Source organism: Rattus rattus, chromosome 5 (assembly GCF_011064425.1).
Source record: "Rattus rattus isolate New Zealand chromosome 5, Rrattus_CSIRO_v1, whole genome shotgun sequence".
Taxonomy (NCBI): domain Eukaryota; kingdom Metazoa; phylum Chordata; class Mammalia; order Rodentia; family Muridae; genus Rattus; species Rattus rattus.
In genome coordinates, this window is record NC_046158.1 from 152,121,440 (window position 1) to 152,138,774 (window position 17,335).

Here is a 17,335-nt window from a genome sequence, read left to right on the forward strand (position 1 = left end):
CAGCTTTTAGTGCCTGCCTGGCCTTTTAATGAAGAGACATGTGGCGTTATGGCTGTAGACCAGCCATTGCTATATTTAGTTGGGAGACAGAGATGGCCTGGTAGCGTAGTGGGGTTGTGAGGTGTGTGATGTTGTTGTTGGTGTTGTTCTTGATGTGCAAATTACTGCTAAGAAACCACCTGTGTTTTGAAACCCCACCTGTCTTTCTTGCCTACATTTCAGTCAGAGCTAAGACATGGTCCGTTTTACTATATGAAGCAGCCACTCACCACAGACCCTGTTGATGTTGTACCGCAGGACGGACGGAATGACTTCTATTGCTGGGTTTGTCACCGGGAAGGACAAGTCCTTTGCTGTGAGCTCTGTCCCCGGGTTTATCACGCTAAGTGTCTGAGACTGACATCGGAACCAGAGGGGGACTGGTTTTGTCCTGAATGTGAGGTTAGTTCCCGATGAATGAATTCATTACCTGCCTCAATTCCTCTCCTTTCTCTTTTCTTCCTTTTTATTTTTTAAAAATTTCAAAAATAATCCAAATAGAGGGAAAGAGAAATGTCTTGCCTCCTGCCTGCTCTACCCTGGCCGCCCCCTCTGGGGACCCGCCCGCCTCCGCGCTGGCTGCCGTGGGGCAGCCGTTGGGAAGACATATCGCCTTGCCTGTCCCCGAGCCTTGGGAGCGCTTTGAGACCCGCTGCTGTGCATCTGCTGCTTCTGCCGTGAGTGCCTTGGAAGGGACCTTGTAGATCTGTAATGGCTGACGCCCTTTGAAGCGATCCGCTGCGCTGTGTTTCCTCCCCTTCTTCGGCCTTCACTTCTCACCAGTAGCCTGCTGGGAAGACCGCTCTGGTGTGCGTGTGTTCCACGTGGTGACCGGCTCCTGTTCTCTCTCACGAGACCTGCATTTCTCCAGTGCCTGTTAGGTGTCAGGGATTCAACGACACGTTCGACAAGAGTTGGATAAAATCCTTTCCTATTATTTATTGTTATTTCGGGCAAAAGCGGACAAAACCTGAAAGTTCCTTATAGCAGAAGGTGGAAGAAAAGTAGAGGAAATGGGACGGAAGACGGGAAGAGGAAGTTGAGGTGCGATGTCTCCCCCACTTTAAGAGTCCAGGCCAGGGAAGGACACGTGAGGTATAAGGAGGATCCGAAGGGGAGGAAGCCGTAGGTTCAGGGCTGTGTGAGCCAGCCTGAAGGCAGCAGCCCGCCCCGGAGTCCCGTCAGCAGCTCCACCGCCATTAAGCCATCTGCTGGAGCTCCGAGTCTGCATGTGATGCTCTCTGCTGAAAACAAGAGTGTCACTCACTCACGTCACGTCACGTAGACCGTCTCTGGGATTCCAGTGGGCACTGGATTAGATCGTGTGGAAGCTTCCGGTGTGAGAGGGAAGCCCCGTCCAGCTGTGTGTGTGCCGGGCGAGCTCAATATGGGAAAAGTGCCCCATGATGCCGCTCTTGGTTGGGGAAAGGAGAAAAAAAGAAGTTCTCCAAAAGGAGTTAGACTTTAAAACAAAAGATGGTGATGATGTGGAAGGGGTCGTCTGCCTCTGTCCTGGCAAGAGCTCCCCTGGGGTTACTCCAGACAGACCTGCACCCTGCGCTGACGGCTCCCTCCCTGCTCTGTGTTCAGAGTTGTGTTTGCTTCCCCAGAGTTTTGTGGGTTCTCAAGCCTTCTCCAGTTTTCTTCCGCCTTCCCTGTCCTCCGAGTCACCAAACAGAGAAAGGTTCGCCTTCTCTGCAAGTGACGGTGGTAGAGGGAGGTGTCTGAGACCCCAGAGTTTATGACCATTCTGTGTGGGAAGCAGCCCGTGGGGTAGGGCCAACCAGTTGGTTTGGAGCCAAGCTTGCTGTCTCACCATTAAAATCATGGCTCCTCGCTGTCCCCACGGCTGCTGCTGGAAGCCTGGGTATCCTGTGTGGATAGACAATGTTTTCCCCAAGAGAATGGTACTTCTCCTACCTTCTCTTGTATCAAGAGAGTTTTTTTCTCCAGTATAAGCTAACTGGCCTTTGGGCTCCTTGGGCATTTTGCTCAACAATTTACTTTTTTTGTTGTTGTTCTGTTAACCCGTCCCGGCCAGAGAGGGAGGAGTAGAGGTAGGAGGGGGAATGACAGGCGGGCAGGTGACTCTGGATCTGTAGCACTCCGATTCCGACAATCAGGTATACTTGCTGTGTGCTCAGATTCGGGGGCCCCTCAGTCCTCCAGCCCACCGGGGTGAATTGTAAAGGCAGGGGAGGAGAGGAAACGGAGTCTGTCAGTGTGCTCTGCACTCCTCAGATTTCGAGTGACTCCGTGTGGCCATTTTTTTTTTTTTTTTTTTTTTTTGGTTTTTTTTTTTCGTGGTTGGGGACCCAACCCAGGGCCTATCGCTTCCTAGGCGAAGTCCCTTACGGCGAGCTAAATCCCCAACCCCGGCCCTTTTTTTTTGAAAACCAACCTTTTCCTTGAGTTTGTTAGAAGGTCCCCAAGATGTGACAGGTGGAAACGGATTCCAAAATAATGGAGAAAATCATCTCTCCCCAACAGCCTGACCAGAGGAGTCCTTAACACCTTAGGATTTTTTTAAAATTTTATTTATTTATTTATTTATTTTTTGTTGCTGTTGTCGTTGCTGCCACATGAACCTCAGAGTCCCCGAGATCTGGTACGAGGCTTCCGCAGCAGGCTGGCTACAGTTGGTTATCTGGGCCTCCCTTTGATAAGGATGCCCCTTATGAAATGACAATTGTGAGCCTGGTGTGGTGGCACGCACTTGTAAACTCACTGCGGGGAAGCTGAGGCAGGGGCATTATGAGTTTGAGGCCAGCCTGGGCTATATAGTGAAGGTCTGTCAAAGAGAAGAGAGGAAGGAAGGGAAAGGTAAAGGGAAAAGGGGAGGGGACAGAACAGGGAAAGCTGGAGGTGGTGGCGACCCTAACACTAGGGAGGCAGAGGTAAGTGGTCATCTGTGAGTTCCAGGCCAGCCTGGTCTACAGAGTGAGATGGTTTTGAAACAAGGAAAGGGGAAAAGGAGAGGCCTCCTCTTGCAGGATGTCCTTGTGCGTGGAACATGGAGGTGTGCTTCTCACTGGCTGATCCCCTCCCTAATTCTTCTCTGAGGAACTCCATCCCTGGGCACCAGTGGCGTTTTTGAGAAAGGCTGTGCGTGTCCTCAGCCATAGCTCAGGGCCCAGGAAGTTATGGATGACGGTCTCTTGGTTGAGCTCACACCTGGGCGGCAGACCCCTCTCCCCCTTTCTTTTTCAAGGTCAATTTTTGTCGTTTGTTTTTTTGAGACAGGGTTTCTCTTTGTGTAGCCCTGGTTGTCCTGCAACTCACCTTGTAGACCAGGCTGGCCTCAAACTCACAGAGATCCTCCTGCCTCTGCCTCCCAAATTAAAGATGTGCAAACCACCACCGCCTGGCTCATATTCAGTTCTTAAGACCCAAAGGTTGCGGTCCGCACCTTCCTGGGTCCCAGCTCAGTTGACGATGTCTTCACCAGCCTGAGTAACTTCCTGACACGGTGTTATATAGATTGACGACTTAAATCTTTGCCCACAGATCCAGTACGTTGGTCTTGTGGTTTGGAGTCCTTTCCAGACCAGTAGCTGTTCCCATGTAGGTGGGAACCGCTCTGACGTGTGAGTGCAGCCGTAGAAGGAGACTAGATGTCAGGAATGTGTTTCTTTTTTTTCCTAATGGACCTGTGTGTGTGTGATTTTTGACTTGTAGAAGATTACAGTAGCAGAATGCATCGAGACGCAGAGCAAAGCCATGACCATGCTGACCATCGAACAGCTGTCCTACCTGCTCAAGTTTGCTATTCAGAAAATGAAGCAGCCTGGGGTAAGCTGCCTGTCCGCTGCTGGGAGCGGAATGACAGTGGTGACTTGTTTCCTTTGATGACCTACAGGTTCTTTCTTGGCACACAAACACACTCTTGGGGACCTTCCCATATGTACGGACATGGGATCCAACAATCTGTCCCGAAAGAGTTTAGCTTTGAGACTGCAGGAGTGAGGTGTGGGTGGGGCATTAAGATTCAGAAGAGGGGGCTGGAGAGATGGCTCAGTGGTTAAGAGCACTGACTGCTCTTCCAAAGGCCCCGAGTTCAAATCCCAGCAACCACATGGTGGCTCACAACCATCTGTAATGGGATCGGATGCCCTCTTCTGGTGTGTCTGAAGACAGCTACGGTGTATTCCTATAGAATAAATAAATAAATCTTTTTTAAGAAAAGATTCAGAAGAGATGTGCGGTCAGACTCACCATGGTTGAAACTGCATTGCTGGAGGGGGCACTTCTCCAGGGCCTTTGTGAAATTCCGTGAGAACAGAGAGGCAGCCCAGTTTAGTGATTCTGGGCCAGTGAGCTCTCTGTGGGTGAGACTGTGGGGTGGGTTTTGAGGTCTTCTGCTGTTTAAACAGTGTCAGAAGGTGGTCTGCCACATTTGACTGTCAAGGTGTGCACCACACAGCAGTGCCCTCCTGAGAGGCTACCCCACACCAGCCCTGCTGTGTTTGACGTGTTTGCTAAGATGGTTTCGGGGAAAGTGTCAGAAAAATAAAATGCCTTTTAAACCTTCTTCTTGTGGTAATGGGTATGGAACCCAGGGCCCTCTGCATGACAGGTTGAGTGCTCTATCCTTGAGCTCCTCCTATCTCCAACCCCAAGATAAATCATGTTTGAAAACGTGATATTTAAACCCAGTCTCGGAGGTACATGCGTATAATCCTGGCACTTGGGAGGCAGAAGTTGAAGGCCACCCCGATCTCCTTGGCCGGTTCAGTTTAGCCGAGGTCACATGGCAACCCACTCCCCATTGGCTAAAGACATTGTAATTCTTCACTTAGTGCCCTTTATGGTCTAAGGAAATTCAAGTTTGTTTCCTAAGTGGAAAGAGTTCCCAGAGGCTCTTAGTGCTGCTGTTGGGGCCCACCCTTTAAACCCATTACAGAAGCACAGAAATATGGCTAACGAGATGTCCCAGGAGGTAAAGATACCTGCTACAAAGCCTGCTGACCAGAGTTCGAGCCTCAGGCTCCCGACTGCTACTCACCCCACCCCCCTACACACACACATACTAAAGAGACAAATGTGGCAGTGCAGAAGCAGGCTTTGGCTTTGAGACGTATCCTGAAATCCTTTGTTATACAGGGGAGGCATGGTGTGTGTGTGTGTCCCGCTCCCTCCACTTGGCCCTTGTTTAAACGGGAAACTATTTTTCTTTTGAATCCCAATCGTTGGGAGTAAAGTCTATTCAGAATGTGGTACAAAGGGGGGAAAACAAACAAACAAACAAAAAAAAAACCAGGTTTCTTTGTGTAGCCCTGGCTGTCCTGGAGCTCACACTATAGACCAGGCTGGCCTCGAACTCCTGGAGATCTGTCTGTCTCTGTCTCCCAAGTTCTGGGATTAAAGGTGTGCTCCACCCCAAAACCATTCATAAACGGATCATCTAGTGCAAGGAACGTGGTACAGGTGTTTCGTTTTCCTGTTTCCAGGGGAGGTGAAAGGTGCTGGGAGTTGAAACCAGAGCCTTAACCACCCATGCTAGACAGATGCTCTACCACAGGGCTACAGACAGTCGGCGCTCCGCAACAAACCCGGCTTTGTTTTGTTGTTGTTTTGTTTCATTGAGTCAGGGTTTCTCTGTGTATCCCTGGCTGTCCTGACTGGAACTTGCTCTGTAGACCAGGCTGTCCTTGAACTCACAGAGAGGCAGCTGCTTCTATCTCCTGAGTGCTGAGACTGAAGGCACGCACTACCATGCCCAGCCTCCCGGTCCAGCTTTGTAGGATTCTAAACCCAAAAGAAAAACTGAAGGCATTAATTTTTTTTAATGCATGATATATTTTAAAGAGCTTTATTTGTTTTATGTGTGTGTGGGTGTTTTGCTTGTATGTGTACCGTGTGCCTGTCTGGTGCTTGAAGAGCTCAGAAGAGAGCATTGAACACGAACACACACACACACACACACACACACACACACACACACACACACACACACACACACACACACGGGTACTGGATCTGGATCTCCTGGAGCTATAAGCACAGGTGGTTGTGAGTACTGGTCAAGGAGCAAGTACTCCTAACCACCAAGCCATCTGTCCAGCATCTCTTCTATTCATCCATCCATCCATCCATCCATCCATCCATCCATCCATCCATCCATCCATCCATCCATCTCAATGCAGGGTTTCTTCATGTAGCCTTGATTGTCCTGGAACTAGCTCTGTGTACCAGGCTGGCCTCAAACTCAGAGTTCTACCTGCCTTTGCCTCCCGAGTGCTGGGATTTAAGACTTGTGCCGCTATGCCAGGCCAGCACCGGGCATTTTTAAATTAAAGAGTAAATACCCACCACCCCCACCAACCAGTCGTTGCCCCTTGATCTGATGCCTTCAGTGGATCAAGATCAAAATTCAATCCGTCTGGCTTCTTTGTTTGTTTTTGTTTTTGTTTTTTTCCGGATCTGAGGACTGAACCCAGGGCCTTGTGCTTGCTAGGCAAGTGCTCTACCACTGAGCTAAATCCCCAACCCCCAGTCTGGCTTCTTGAGAGAGGAACAGAATCTCACTCCGTAGATTCCCCACCAGGTCACACCCAGTGCTCACACTTCCGGGGAACGCTTATCAGCATCATTTCCTCCTCCAGTCAGTTTGTGCTAGGGTGTGGACTACTGTCCTAGCGGTCAGCCCTGTGCTGACTGTCAGTGTTAATGAAAGAAGGCAGAGGATATAATGAAAACAAATAAAACCAGACACGCCCAGGCCTGGGACACTCTGGAAGAGCAGAATTAGAAGGCGTGTGTCACCTTGAGCTTCTCGAGGTTGTCCTGTGAGAGTGTCTGGTTCTCGGCATCCTCTGCTGCCCGTGCCTGGCCTTCCGGGTGGTGATGGCTTTTTGCCTATGCGTGTCTCTCTCTTACAGACGGATGCATTCCAGAAGCCCGTTCCGTTGGAACAGCACCCCGACTATGCAGAGTATATTTTCCATCCCATGGACCTTTGCACGTTGGAAAAGGTTGGCCTCTTCCCCAGAGCCAGGCTGTAGTAGCACAGGCTACTCCTTGCTCATTCCTTTCCCCTGCTCTAGCTCCAGATGGATTATTCTAGACATCATCGGATAGCGCTCTCAGTGTTCCGTGCCCTTCCTCTATGACCTTCTCCGGGTAGGGGTGGGGTCTCAGGATTGTTGAAATCCTGGGCGGTGTTCTTAACGGATATCCTAGCTTCTGATAATTAGTGATTTGATTGATTGGCGTCTCACTTCCTCCTCCTTCTGAGGTGATAATGATGGCTTCAGGGAGGAGGAAGAGACGATGACATGTTTGGAAACCTTGAAGGGGCTTCTTAGACCGGCCCAGCAGGCTGTTGCTTGAATGCCTGAAGGTGGTTTTAAGAGTCTGTGCTAGGGGTTGGGGATTTGGCTCAGTGGTAGAGCGCTTGCCTAGGAAGCGCAAGGTCCTGGGTTCAATCCCCAGCCCCGAAAAAAAAGAAAAAGAAAAAAGAAAAAAAAAAAAAGAGTCTGTGCTAACCTTCTGTGATGAGTGATTGCACTTATAACACTTGGATGGAGCACCTCTTTTTGTGCAGATTTCCCAACGCAGGAGCTGAATATGTATTTGGAATACATCTGTGAAGGGCTGGGGCTGGGGCTGGGGCTGGCCCGGCCTGTCTGTGATTCCTGATTCTGAAAGGAAACAAAAGCCTCCATAAAGAGGAACACGATGTCATAGCGTCTGCATCGCTAATCCCCACCCCAAAAGCAGTAGATCTCATCTGCTTTGGAAAATTGCCCAGACCTTTCGCTATGCAGGGAAGAGAAAGCATTAAATAAACAGCACGGTTGGATCCTAGCTTGAGACTGGGATGAGGTGTCTTCACGGTGTCCTACCTCAGTTTCTCCTTCCGTCAAACCTCATTGGCTTTTGTGCGATGCCTGTGATACCAGAGTGACTTTGTTATTAGCGAGTGATGTTCAGCCATATGAAGTGTGCCCTTCACTGGGTGAGGCTGCTGGATGAATGACAGCGTTTTCAAGCTGAGAATGCTCAGATCCCCGTGATGACTCTGAGTGAGCGTTTTATAGGGCTATAGATCTTGAACCTAATAGCATCCTGGGAAATGAGTCAGAGAGTGCCGATTAATTCGGCAGATGGCTCCCGTGAAAGGTGCCGGGACCCAGGTGTTAGCGCTTCTGCCTATATAGACTTCGATGGTCATAATGTTCTCTGGCTTCTCCTCCCAGAATGCAAAAAAGAAGATGTACGGCTGTACGGAAGCCTTCCTGGCTGATGCCAAGTGGATCCTGCACAACTGCATTATTTATAATGGGGGTGAGTAGCTCTGAGCCCCCCAAGGAAGGTGTGCGTCAAGCATGGCGGTCTCCTGCCCTTCGTTAAACCATAGGTTTGAAGGGCTAGAGAGATGGCTGTGCAGGAGAAGCATGTGCTGCTCTTCCGGACAGCATGGGTTTGGTTCCCAGGACCATGTTGGGTCTTCCAATACTGCCTGTAACTCCCGGATGCCCATAGCCTTCGTCGACTCTTCTGTCCTCTGTAGCTACACTTGGCCCCTCCCCCACATATAATGTAAAAGAGTTTTAATAATAAAATCAGATTTAGGTGACTGGGAAAATCTTGAGTTGCCATTTCCCGAGCCTGGGTAAAGGGCAGGTGTCACAGCACCTGCTGTCACCCCAGCGTTGGGAAGGTAGAGGCAGGGGAGTGTTGTCTGCTGCTCTCCGATGAGTGAGCTGCAGGCTCTGCCTCAAACACACGAAGAGAGCACCGGAGACACGCCTGATAGAGAGCTCTGTTTATTAGAATTTACAAAAGGGAGTGGGCTCAGGTGGAGAACAGTCATTCCAGCCAGGATGGCCGGGGCGTGGGCTGGATGGAGGATGGGAAATGCCCCTAAGTCTGCAGAGGCCACCATTGCAGGTTCCTCCCTGTGCTATTATGTTTAGTTAGTTGCCATAGCTGTGTGTAGGTACGGGTGAGTGCATAGTCTATGAGTGCATATTCCTGTGGGTGCATGCGTGTGGAGGCGTGGGCATGCAGCTGTGCGTGTGTGTGTGTGTGTGTGTGTGTGTGTGTACTCACGTATGCATGCGTGTGTACATGTGTGCACACGTGTGTACATGAGTGTGTGTACATGTTTACAGGTGTGCGTGTGCGCATGTGTACATGTGTGTGTGCACGTGTGTGCATGCGCGTGTGTGCATGTGTGTATACATGTTTATTTACACGTGTGTGTGTGTGCGCACACGCGTATGTGTGAGGCTTGAGGTCAACCTCAGAAACCTTCCACCTTGGTTTCTGGTTGTCTTGTGAGAACGTGTCGATCAGGTTTGGAGCTGGCCCGTTAGGCTAGAATGGCTGGCCATTGAGTCCGTATCACTTTACTGATGGAACTGTCTCCTCAGCCCAGCAAATTTACAGTTTCTGAAAATGGCTATCAGGACCAAAAAGACCGTAGCCCTTTGGCCCTCCTGACCTCAAGGGAGAAAGGCTTGGCATTGGATCTTTGCCAGAGTCCTGGTAGAGGCAGGGACTCCGGATTTTGACTCAGTCACTAAGTCAATGACAACCATCTCAACCCGTTTTCCTCTCCGGTTTCCGGTGGAATCTTAGGGACACAGCAGTCATTCTTCCTGGTGTGGTGCTCTGGAATTACAGGGTTAAGTAAGGCTCCTCTCTGCTAATTATAGCCTTTAGAATGTCAGAGCACTTGGGAAGTAACTTATCTAGGGAATCCCACACCAGCTACTCAGTTGCAAAATGCTGGCAAAGCTTGGTTCTTGATAGACAAGCTTTAACCTTTAAATGCTGAATCGTGGTGGTGGTGGGGGCGAGTTAAAAAATAGCTAATGTGTGTGTAATCCTGAGGCAGGCCGGGCACTGTTTGCCTGTGAAATAATCCCTCTTTCTTATTCCCTTAGGAAACCACAAGTTGACGCAAATAGCAAAGGTCGTCATCAAAATCTGTGAGCACGAGGTAGGCGATTCCGGGCTCTCCTGTGGGTGGCTCCCAGAGGCCGGGCACCCCAGGGGTGGTTGCAGTGACTTTTGTGTGCACTGTGTTCTGTGTGCACAGCATCATGTCTCTAAGCAACATGAAAGCAGGAAAGAGGGGACCTCAATGTTGTAGGAACCCCTCAGTTCCGCAGTGAAGATGGGAGTGATCTTTAGTCTGAAGTCGTGGCCAAGTGCAGGGAATCCTGTCCCTCGTCAGTCCCTCAGCTTTAACCTTGGCCCCCACAGCTGAGACTGAGTCAGACGCTGATGTCGTCATTCCCAAAGGAAGGCTCCATCTCTTCCTCCTTCTTCCTTTGTTTTCTTTCTTTCTTTCTTATTGAAAATAGGGTCTTATTCTATACACCCTTGACTAGCCTTGAACTTGCAGCGTTAAGTTGGGCTGGCCTCTGTTGTAGTGCAGGGAGGAGAGGTGTACATCACTATGCTGCCACTCCCACCACATTGCCTGGCCATGGTGGCTTTTTTTCCCCTCCTCTCTCCCTTCTTGATTGTGTGGTTCTGAGGCATGAAATTCCCCGATAACAACGTGACATGATGTCAAGAGATTGGACGTTTCCACTAGTTGGTGGCAATTTTCTGACTGCTTCCAGGGTAGCCATGGCAGTGTGGACATCAATCTGGGGTGCGACTATACGGCATACTGTGTCCTTCCAGCACAGGAAGTGCCAATCTTTGCAGAAGACTCATTTGTTCGTATGTTCGTTCATTCATTCATCCATCCGTCTGTCCGTCCATCCATGCATATGAGAGTGTACAACTGCCTGAATTCTCCTAGGGCAATTCTCCTAGAACTGGAGTTACATGTGCTTTTTTTTTTTTGGTTCTTTTTTTCGGAGCTGGGGACCGAACCCAGGGCCTTGCGCTTCCTAGGCAAGGGCTCTACCACTGAGCTAAATCCCCAACCCCTGTTACATGTGCTTTTAAGCTTCCTGAGGTGGGTGCTGGGAACTGAACCCAGGTTGCCTGTAGGAGCACAGCCGGTGTGTTTAACCCCTGAGCCACCTCTCCAGCGCGTCTAAATTTAAAAAGTGTGCGTCTGTGTGTTCCCTGCCTGTGATCAGGGGACAGTAACACTTCACTGTTGTTTCTGGCCGTATTGCGTCGGCAGCAAGTCGTGACACACCGGTCACTATTAGCCTTTGGAAGGGTCACACAGTGCTCCCTCCCACTTCACAGTCCCAGTTACGCTGGCTCAGGAGGATGGGTAGGGCACGCGTGTGGGCTACAGGATGAAGATGTAGCAGATCACCTGTTACATTCCCGGGCCCTGCACGGCACCAAGAGGCGGAGAGCAGTGTAAGACCACCAATACCGGGGAAATAATGGCTGTTAGGTGTGTTGAGGAGGCGCACAGGCTTTGGAGATCCACTGCCTGAGTTCAATTTCCTGCATGACCTCTCTGCCGCTGCGGTCTCTTGGTAGGGTATTTGAATTTTTAGGGCTCCATCCCTTTCGGTGGTACTCAAAAATGAGATGACCGTGGTCTGACCTTGCCCCACGTGTGGGGAGTAAATAATTTCTCAGGCACGGAAGGCGTAGGTTTGGTTGTGTTAAGGTCTGACCGCGGGTGCCACAGGACATCTCAGTATGCTAAGGTTATGGAGTCAGCTGCTGTGTGGTTCACCGTCCTCCACTCCCCATGAAGTGGTGCAGATCCAAAGTCATGAGCAGCTTTTTCTGAAGCCTCAGGCTTGTGAGTAGTAAACTCTGACCCGGTGAGGCCATTGGTTGGTTCTGAGCTGTGCTGTCCACCTCTCTGAATATCATCGTTAAAGGGAGCGGGACAGTCTGGTTGTCATTAGTCGCGGGGAACAAAAATACTAGGCATAATGAGTGTGTACAGCTTGTGAACTCGGGTCTCGGCACGTGGGAGGCCAGGGTGCTCTCTGCCTGCCCCATAATACACAAGAAGAACTGGAAGAGGAAAATCTGACTTTGAAATAAAAGTAAAAGCAAAAGTGTCAGGGATTTTAGTAGGGCTGCGGGATGGGGGCCCCCTGCGGCTCCCCACGCTAATGTTTTGATTTATTTTTATTCTTTTTTTTCCTTGCCTTTCAGATGAATGAAATTGAAGTATGCCCAGAATGTTATCTCGCAGCTTGCCAGAAACGAGACAACTGGTTCTGTGAGCCCTGTGTAAGTTGGATCCGGTTCTTTTGTTTCACTTTTGGCAACTCTGGTGCCACTGGTGGCTATACCAAGATGGCCCTCTCTGGGTGATTTACGAGATGAGATTGGGAAGCTTTAATAGAAGTTGTTCCGCAAAAGTCAGGGCGGAGAGGAACTAATTGGGCTTGGTTAAGCCTCTTGGGCCGAACTGTTTGGTTCCAGAGTTAAGTGTCCCGGTAACTGGGGTCGACTCAAAAAGAGGGATTGTGACAAGTGTGGTGCAGATCACAGGATGTGTCAGAACCACGTCTTGCAGTTCGCTGTGTCTTTTTAAAATCTGGTTGGTTCCTGTTTTAAAGACCTTTGGACACACATCCCTGGAGGACTGTCCCTCCAGAGAGGTCATTGGTTTACTGAAGTGCAAAGCCACCCTGGTAAACTCCAGCATTGTTGGCCATAGACCAGATCCAGTCCGTTTTAAGCAGTGGCTCTCGGCCTTCCCAATGCTGTGAGCCTTTAAGGCAGGTCCTCATGCAGCGGTGGGCGACCACCGGCCATAAAAATGTTTTGCTGCTACTTCATAGCTGTAATTTTGCTACTGTTATGAATCGTAATGCAAAGGTCTGTGTTCCCCATTGGTATTACATGGGCGGAGACCCACAGGTTGAGAACCACTATTTTATAGAGTTAAGTGTCGTGGTGTGGAGCGAGGGAGTCTCCGCGTTTTGTACAAACTTAGCATGGAGTGGGGGTTGGCTGTTTCTGTGGCGCCTAAAGACATGAATTTTCCCGGTCACCCAGGCCCCAAGCCTGATTCGCTTTTTCAACTTTAAGCCACACGTCGGCTGTGTCCAGGCTGCACACCTGCCCGGGAACACCTTGCTTGCAGCTGTCTTCTTTCCACGCATGGCTTATGTCCTGTTTTGCCTTCTAATTACTGTGATAAACAGCGAGGCCAGCAGCAGCCTGCGGAGGAAAGGGTTTATTTCACCTTCTAGCTTATATAGTCCCTCATCCAAGGACGTTAAGTCATGACAGGACCAGAAGCTGAGGCCCTGGAGGAGAGCCAGTCGCTCACCTTCTTGCTCCCCAAAGCCTGTGCCACTTGCTTTGTGATACACCCTCGGGACCACACGCCCACCAGTGGCTTAGACCCACCCACAGCAGTTGTCAATCAAGGAAATGCCCCACAGATCTGTCTATAGGCCTGTCTGACAGAGAGGCCTTTTCTTTCTTGAGGTTCCCTCTTCCCCATGAGCCTAGCTTGTGTCAAGTTGACAGAGGCCTAATGAATCAGCACAGGCTGTGTCCTTCCTGCTCCCTGCATTCAGATTACCTTTCAGACTTTAATGTGTGCCTTGCTGCCAAATGTAACGTCCACCCTGCATTTTGTTCTTCTTCTAGAGCAATCCGCACCCTTTGGTCTGGGCAAAACTTAAAGGATTCCCATTCTGGCCAGCGAAAGCTCTGAGGGACAAAGACGGACAGGTTGATGCCCGTTTCTTTGGACAACATGACAGGTGGGAGCTTTGAAACGGGCTGCAAGTGGGACCTTGGGTAATGACATCAAAGGGTAACGGAGGTGGAGGGGACTGTGTTGTTTTTAAAAGTGAATCCTACCTAGTGAGCGTGGCTGTCGTTTTTTTATATGTGTTGCCTTAACAACCTGTGACCTTGCTATTGCACTGCGTTTTCTCGTCCTCTGCCAAGCTGGGTGAGGGGAGGCTCCAACCAGGTGCTTCAGGTATGTTAGGAAGGAAGCTGGCTCTCGCCTCCATGGTTCTGTCGGTGGATCTGGCTTCACGATGCACTGTTTGATGTGTAGTTACTCATTTTGTTTCCCGGAGTAAATTAAACCTCAGGGCACATTGCTTTTAAAAGTAATGCTTTCGGGGACCTGAGTTTCCCAGATTGCCCCTCAACGATGCTCTTGGCATTCAAAGGAGCCCCTCCCCCACCCCCTCTCTGTGTCTCTAAAGTGGGAAATGACAGGGGTGGGGGATGATGTTTTGACAGACGTGAACCCTCCTCCCAGCCTCCCCGTTCCTTCCTGAACAGACCGAATGGAGCTATGGAGTCTTTTCCAGTTAAGAGCAACTCCCTTTGCCTTTGGCGCCCCGTCTGCCTGCGAACAACAGGTCGTCGGAGACGCCGCTTAACATGTTTGCTTCCTGCAAGTTCCCTTATGGCTAAAGGAAGCAAAGATTCCTTGGGCTTGTGTCCCACCCCAGCATCTTGAGAGGATGTGTGAAGGCATAGGAGATTAAGTCGTACCACACAGAAAATAGATTTTTTTTTTTTACTGCTAATCAGCATCCGAATCAGTGTGCTCGGTTACTCGCTGTAAAAGTGTGTGCTTGCCTTATGAATCAAAGCAAAAAAACAAAAACCCAAAACCCCTCAATATTAAAGAGATGGAGTTTCTTATAGAAATCCCAGCAGTTCCCCCGTCAGAACAGGTGGCAGGTCCTTGAGGCAGCATTGGCTTTGGTGGGGCCATCATAGTTTGATTTTTTTTTTCACACACACCCCCTTTTCGGGGGGTGGGATGGGGGTGGGAGGGGCTGGCTCATGTAGCCATAGCCGGTCCCAACTTGTTTTATATTAGAAGGTGACCTTGCACCGGAGTCTCGGACATACACCTGGACACCTGGTAGTCTGTTGTTGGGGATGGAACCCAGGCTTCCTGCATGCTAGGCAAGCCCTCGAGCGTGTGAGCTCTCCTGCGAGCTCTCCCAGCATTCCCCTCTCTGTCCTGGTGGAATTCATCCTGAATTTCAGCATTCCTTCAGTTAAAGGAATGTGCTCCCGCAGGCTTTTTCCCCATGATGCAGTGCGAGAGCAAGCAGGCAGACACTTGTCTGAGTGAGCAAGTTTCCCTGTCTCCCATCTGTAGGAAATGCTTGGTGTGAAGACAGTGGTGGACCTAGCTAGAGGGAGGGGCAGAGGCTCTGGAAAGGCTGTGCTGTAATTAGTGGTTTGAACTGGGTGCTCCAAGGAGAGGCAAGTTAAGAATTTGCTTTCTGCTTTTAGAGCAGGAGGGGCTGTCCGCTGGCTGTGCCTTAGACATATCTCGTCAGAGAGCACTTGAGGTGTCCACCATTTTAACGGGTTAAAATTCTCCTGTGGGGCGGCCCTGTTTGTGCATTTACCTACTGGGGCATACATTAGGGTGTGGCACAATAGATGTCCCTGTTTACCAAATGGACCCTGACCCAGGAGCTCAGAATTCTGCTCCTTCTTCTGTAACCATCCTGCCTACCCCTGAAGGTCGCCTTGGGGACATGCAGGCCCCATAAACATTGCTTTCTCCAAATCCTCAGTGGATTCTTTTTGCACTGAGGTGGGTTTCCTTTGAGCAAGGTGGCCCTATTTACACATTGAGATGTGTAAATAGTCCAAGGTATCATGAGATCAACACTTTGGAGGGCCAAGGTATTCCGATCCCTGGGAAAAGGTGTGCACATTCTCCCCAGGGAAATGCTATGGTTCTGGGTGAGCCCAGCTCTCCCTAGACAGGGTTTTTTGTTGGTGGTGCTTTTGTTTTTGTTTCCTTGTTTTTTGTTTTGTTTTGTTTTGGGTTTTGTTTGTTTGTTTGTTTGTTTTTCTGTATAGCCTTAGCTATGGTGGACTTTTGTTTGAGACAGGGTCTCTCTGTTGTAGCCCTTGCTGTTCTCCCTACATAGACCAGGCTAGCCTCAAACTCTCAGAGATCCACCTGCGGCTGCCCACCCTGGGCCAGGATCAAAGGCGCTACCACACCTGGCCCTAGACAGTCTTAAAGTCCACCCAGGTGGGCTCATCTGCAGCCTGCTTCGCTAAGATGTGGTGAAACTGCTGATGTAGGGGCCCATGAGAGACAGAGAACAGACTCTTCAGTGGGTGGCACCAAAGGGAAAGTGTGGGCATGTGGTAGTGAGCTAGCTCAGGCTAAGAAACATCCCAGAACTGCCAACTTAGATCATCAGGTTGATCAGCCTGAGAATAAATCCATGGAGGCTCTAGCAGAGGTCATGGGAGGCTTGGCAGGCTCCCTCTTTAAGGGATTATTTTCTCGGTTTTAGATATATGTGCCCTTATCTAAAAATATAGGCACTCTTATGCTTAAGGAAAGTACCTGTCAGCCATCTTGTGCCCACTGTGTGAGTGAGCAGGTCTCATGGAGTAGCCAGGCTGCCTAGACTTGAGCTGGTGTCCTTCTGCCTCAGCCTCCTTTACAGACATGCTGTCACCTTCTGAAGGAACTGCCTTCACTTCAGTCTAACTGCTGAGAAAACTGGGCCCCGGAATATAATGCCTTGCCCAGCATCCCTTCGGGGAGAGCCTGGGCACATGGCCGCTGCGGCCCCTCCCTCAGGCTTTCTGTGTCAACAAATATCTCATTCCCTTTTAAGGACACAGTGCTTATTCTTACTGAGGCCCCTTACATGACTTGGGAACCAAGGGGTGGCTGGACAGTTAGGACCTTGAAACTATACCAGCCTAGAGCGGGTCAAGGGCCTTGAGCCTGAGGCCCCTGGCTGAGGGGAGGCTCCTGGTGCTGACGCACAGCTGTGGTCCTTTGCTGGCTGGGGACCCGAGTGACTCTGGCCTCTTCCTTACCTAGCCCAGAGCCCTGTCTCTGGTAGGTGTTTGGTTTCTGCTCAGCTTTGGTGGGGTCCACCTGTCTGGATATAAGGGTCTTCAAGTCCCCGCAGAAGGCTGTCCCTAGCACACACAAGGAGGGGAGCTGCTCACTTATGGCACCCCGAGATCAGCTGTGTGCTTAGGGGTTCTCCTTGCAGCCAGGTTTCATGCTGAACCCGGCCTCTGCACAGACCTCCTTTCCTGTGGGCCATTTCTTCTTCAGATGTAGGAATTCAGTGTGCACTGGTGACGCGGTGCAAAAATGCCGTAGCTGAAACCCACTGTTCGTCTTCAGAGACCAGGAAGACTGGGCAGCGCTGGACCCAGAGCCCTAAGTGGGCACTTTGGACATAGCTGGGCGGATGGTTCTCTTATCGAAGCAAGAATATTCACTCCCCTGCCCCTACCGCATCCATGGACTCATGCCAGGCTTTGGTTTGAGGTCCAGGAACCTTTAAATGTCTCCACAGAAAGGTTAGGAACTAGGTTGAGGCCGTAGAGTCGGGAGTGCACAATGAGCAAGGTGTTCTGGTGTCCCTTCTCCACAGGAGAGTGGTGCTGGGGGTGT

The 17,335-nt window shown here is 50.3% G+C and overlaps 1 protein-coding gene across 18 annotated transcripts in view; it reads left to right on the forward strand.

Annotated features, from left to right (window-relative positions):
* Zmynd8 (zinc finger MYND-type containing 8) overlaps window positions 1-17,335 on the forward strand; it is a 103,259-nt gene that overhangs the window by 41,727 nt on the left and 44,197 nt on the right. For 15 of the 18 annotated variants that reach the window (XM_032904799.1, XM_032904783.1, XM_032904786.1 and 12 more), the window contains 7 exons: window positions 223-441; window positions 3,718-3,831; window positions 6,921-7,013; window positions 8,241-8,328; window positions 9,936-9,991; window positions 12,091-12,168; window positions 13,546-13,661. In XM_032904799.1, the coding sequence (XP_032760690.1) occupies window positions 223-441; window positions 3,718-3,831; window positions 6,921-7,013; window positions 8,241-8,328; window positions 9,936-9,991; window positions 12,091-12,168; window positions 13,546-13,661 (764 nt within the window). The remainder of the gene's footprint in view (window positions 1-222; window positions 442-3,717; window positions 3,832-6,920; window positions 7,014-8,240; window positions 8,329-9,935; window positions 9,992-12,090; window positions 12,169-13,545; window positions 13,662-17,335) is intronic. The other 3 variants (XM_032904797.1, XM_032904798.1, XM_032904795.1) reach the window with 1 other exon arrangement.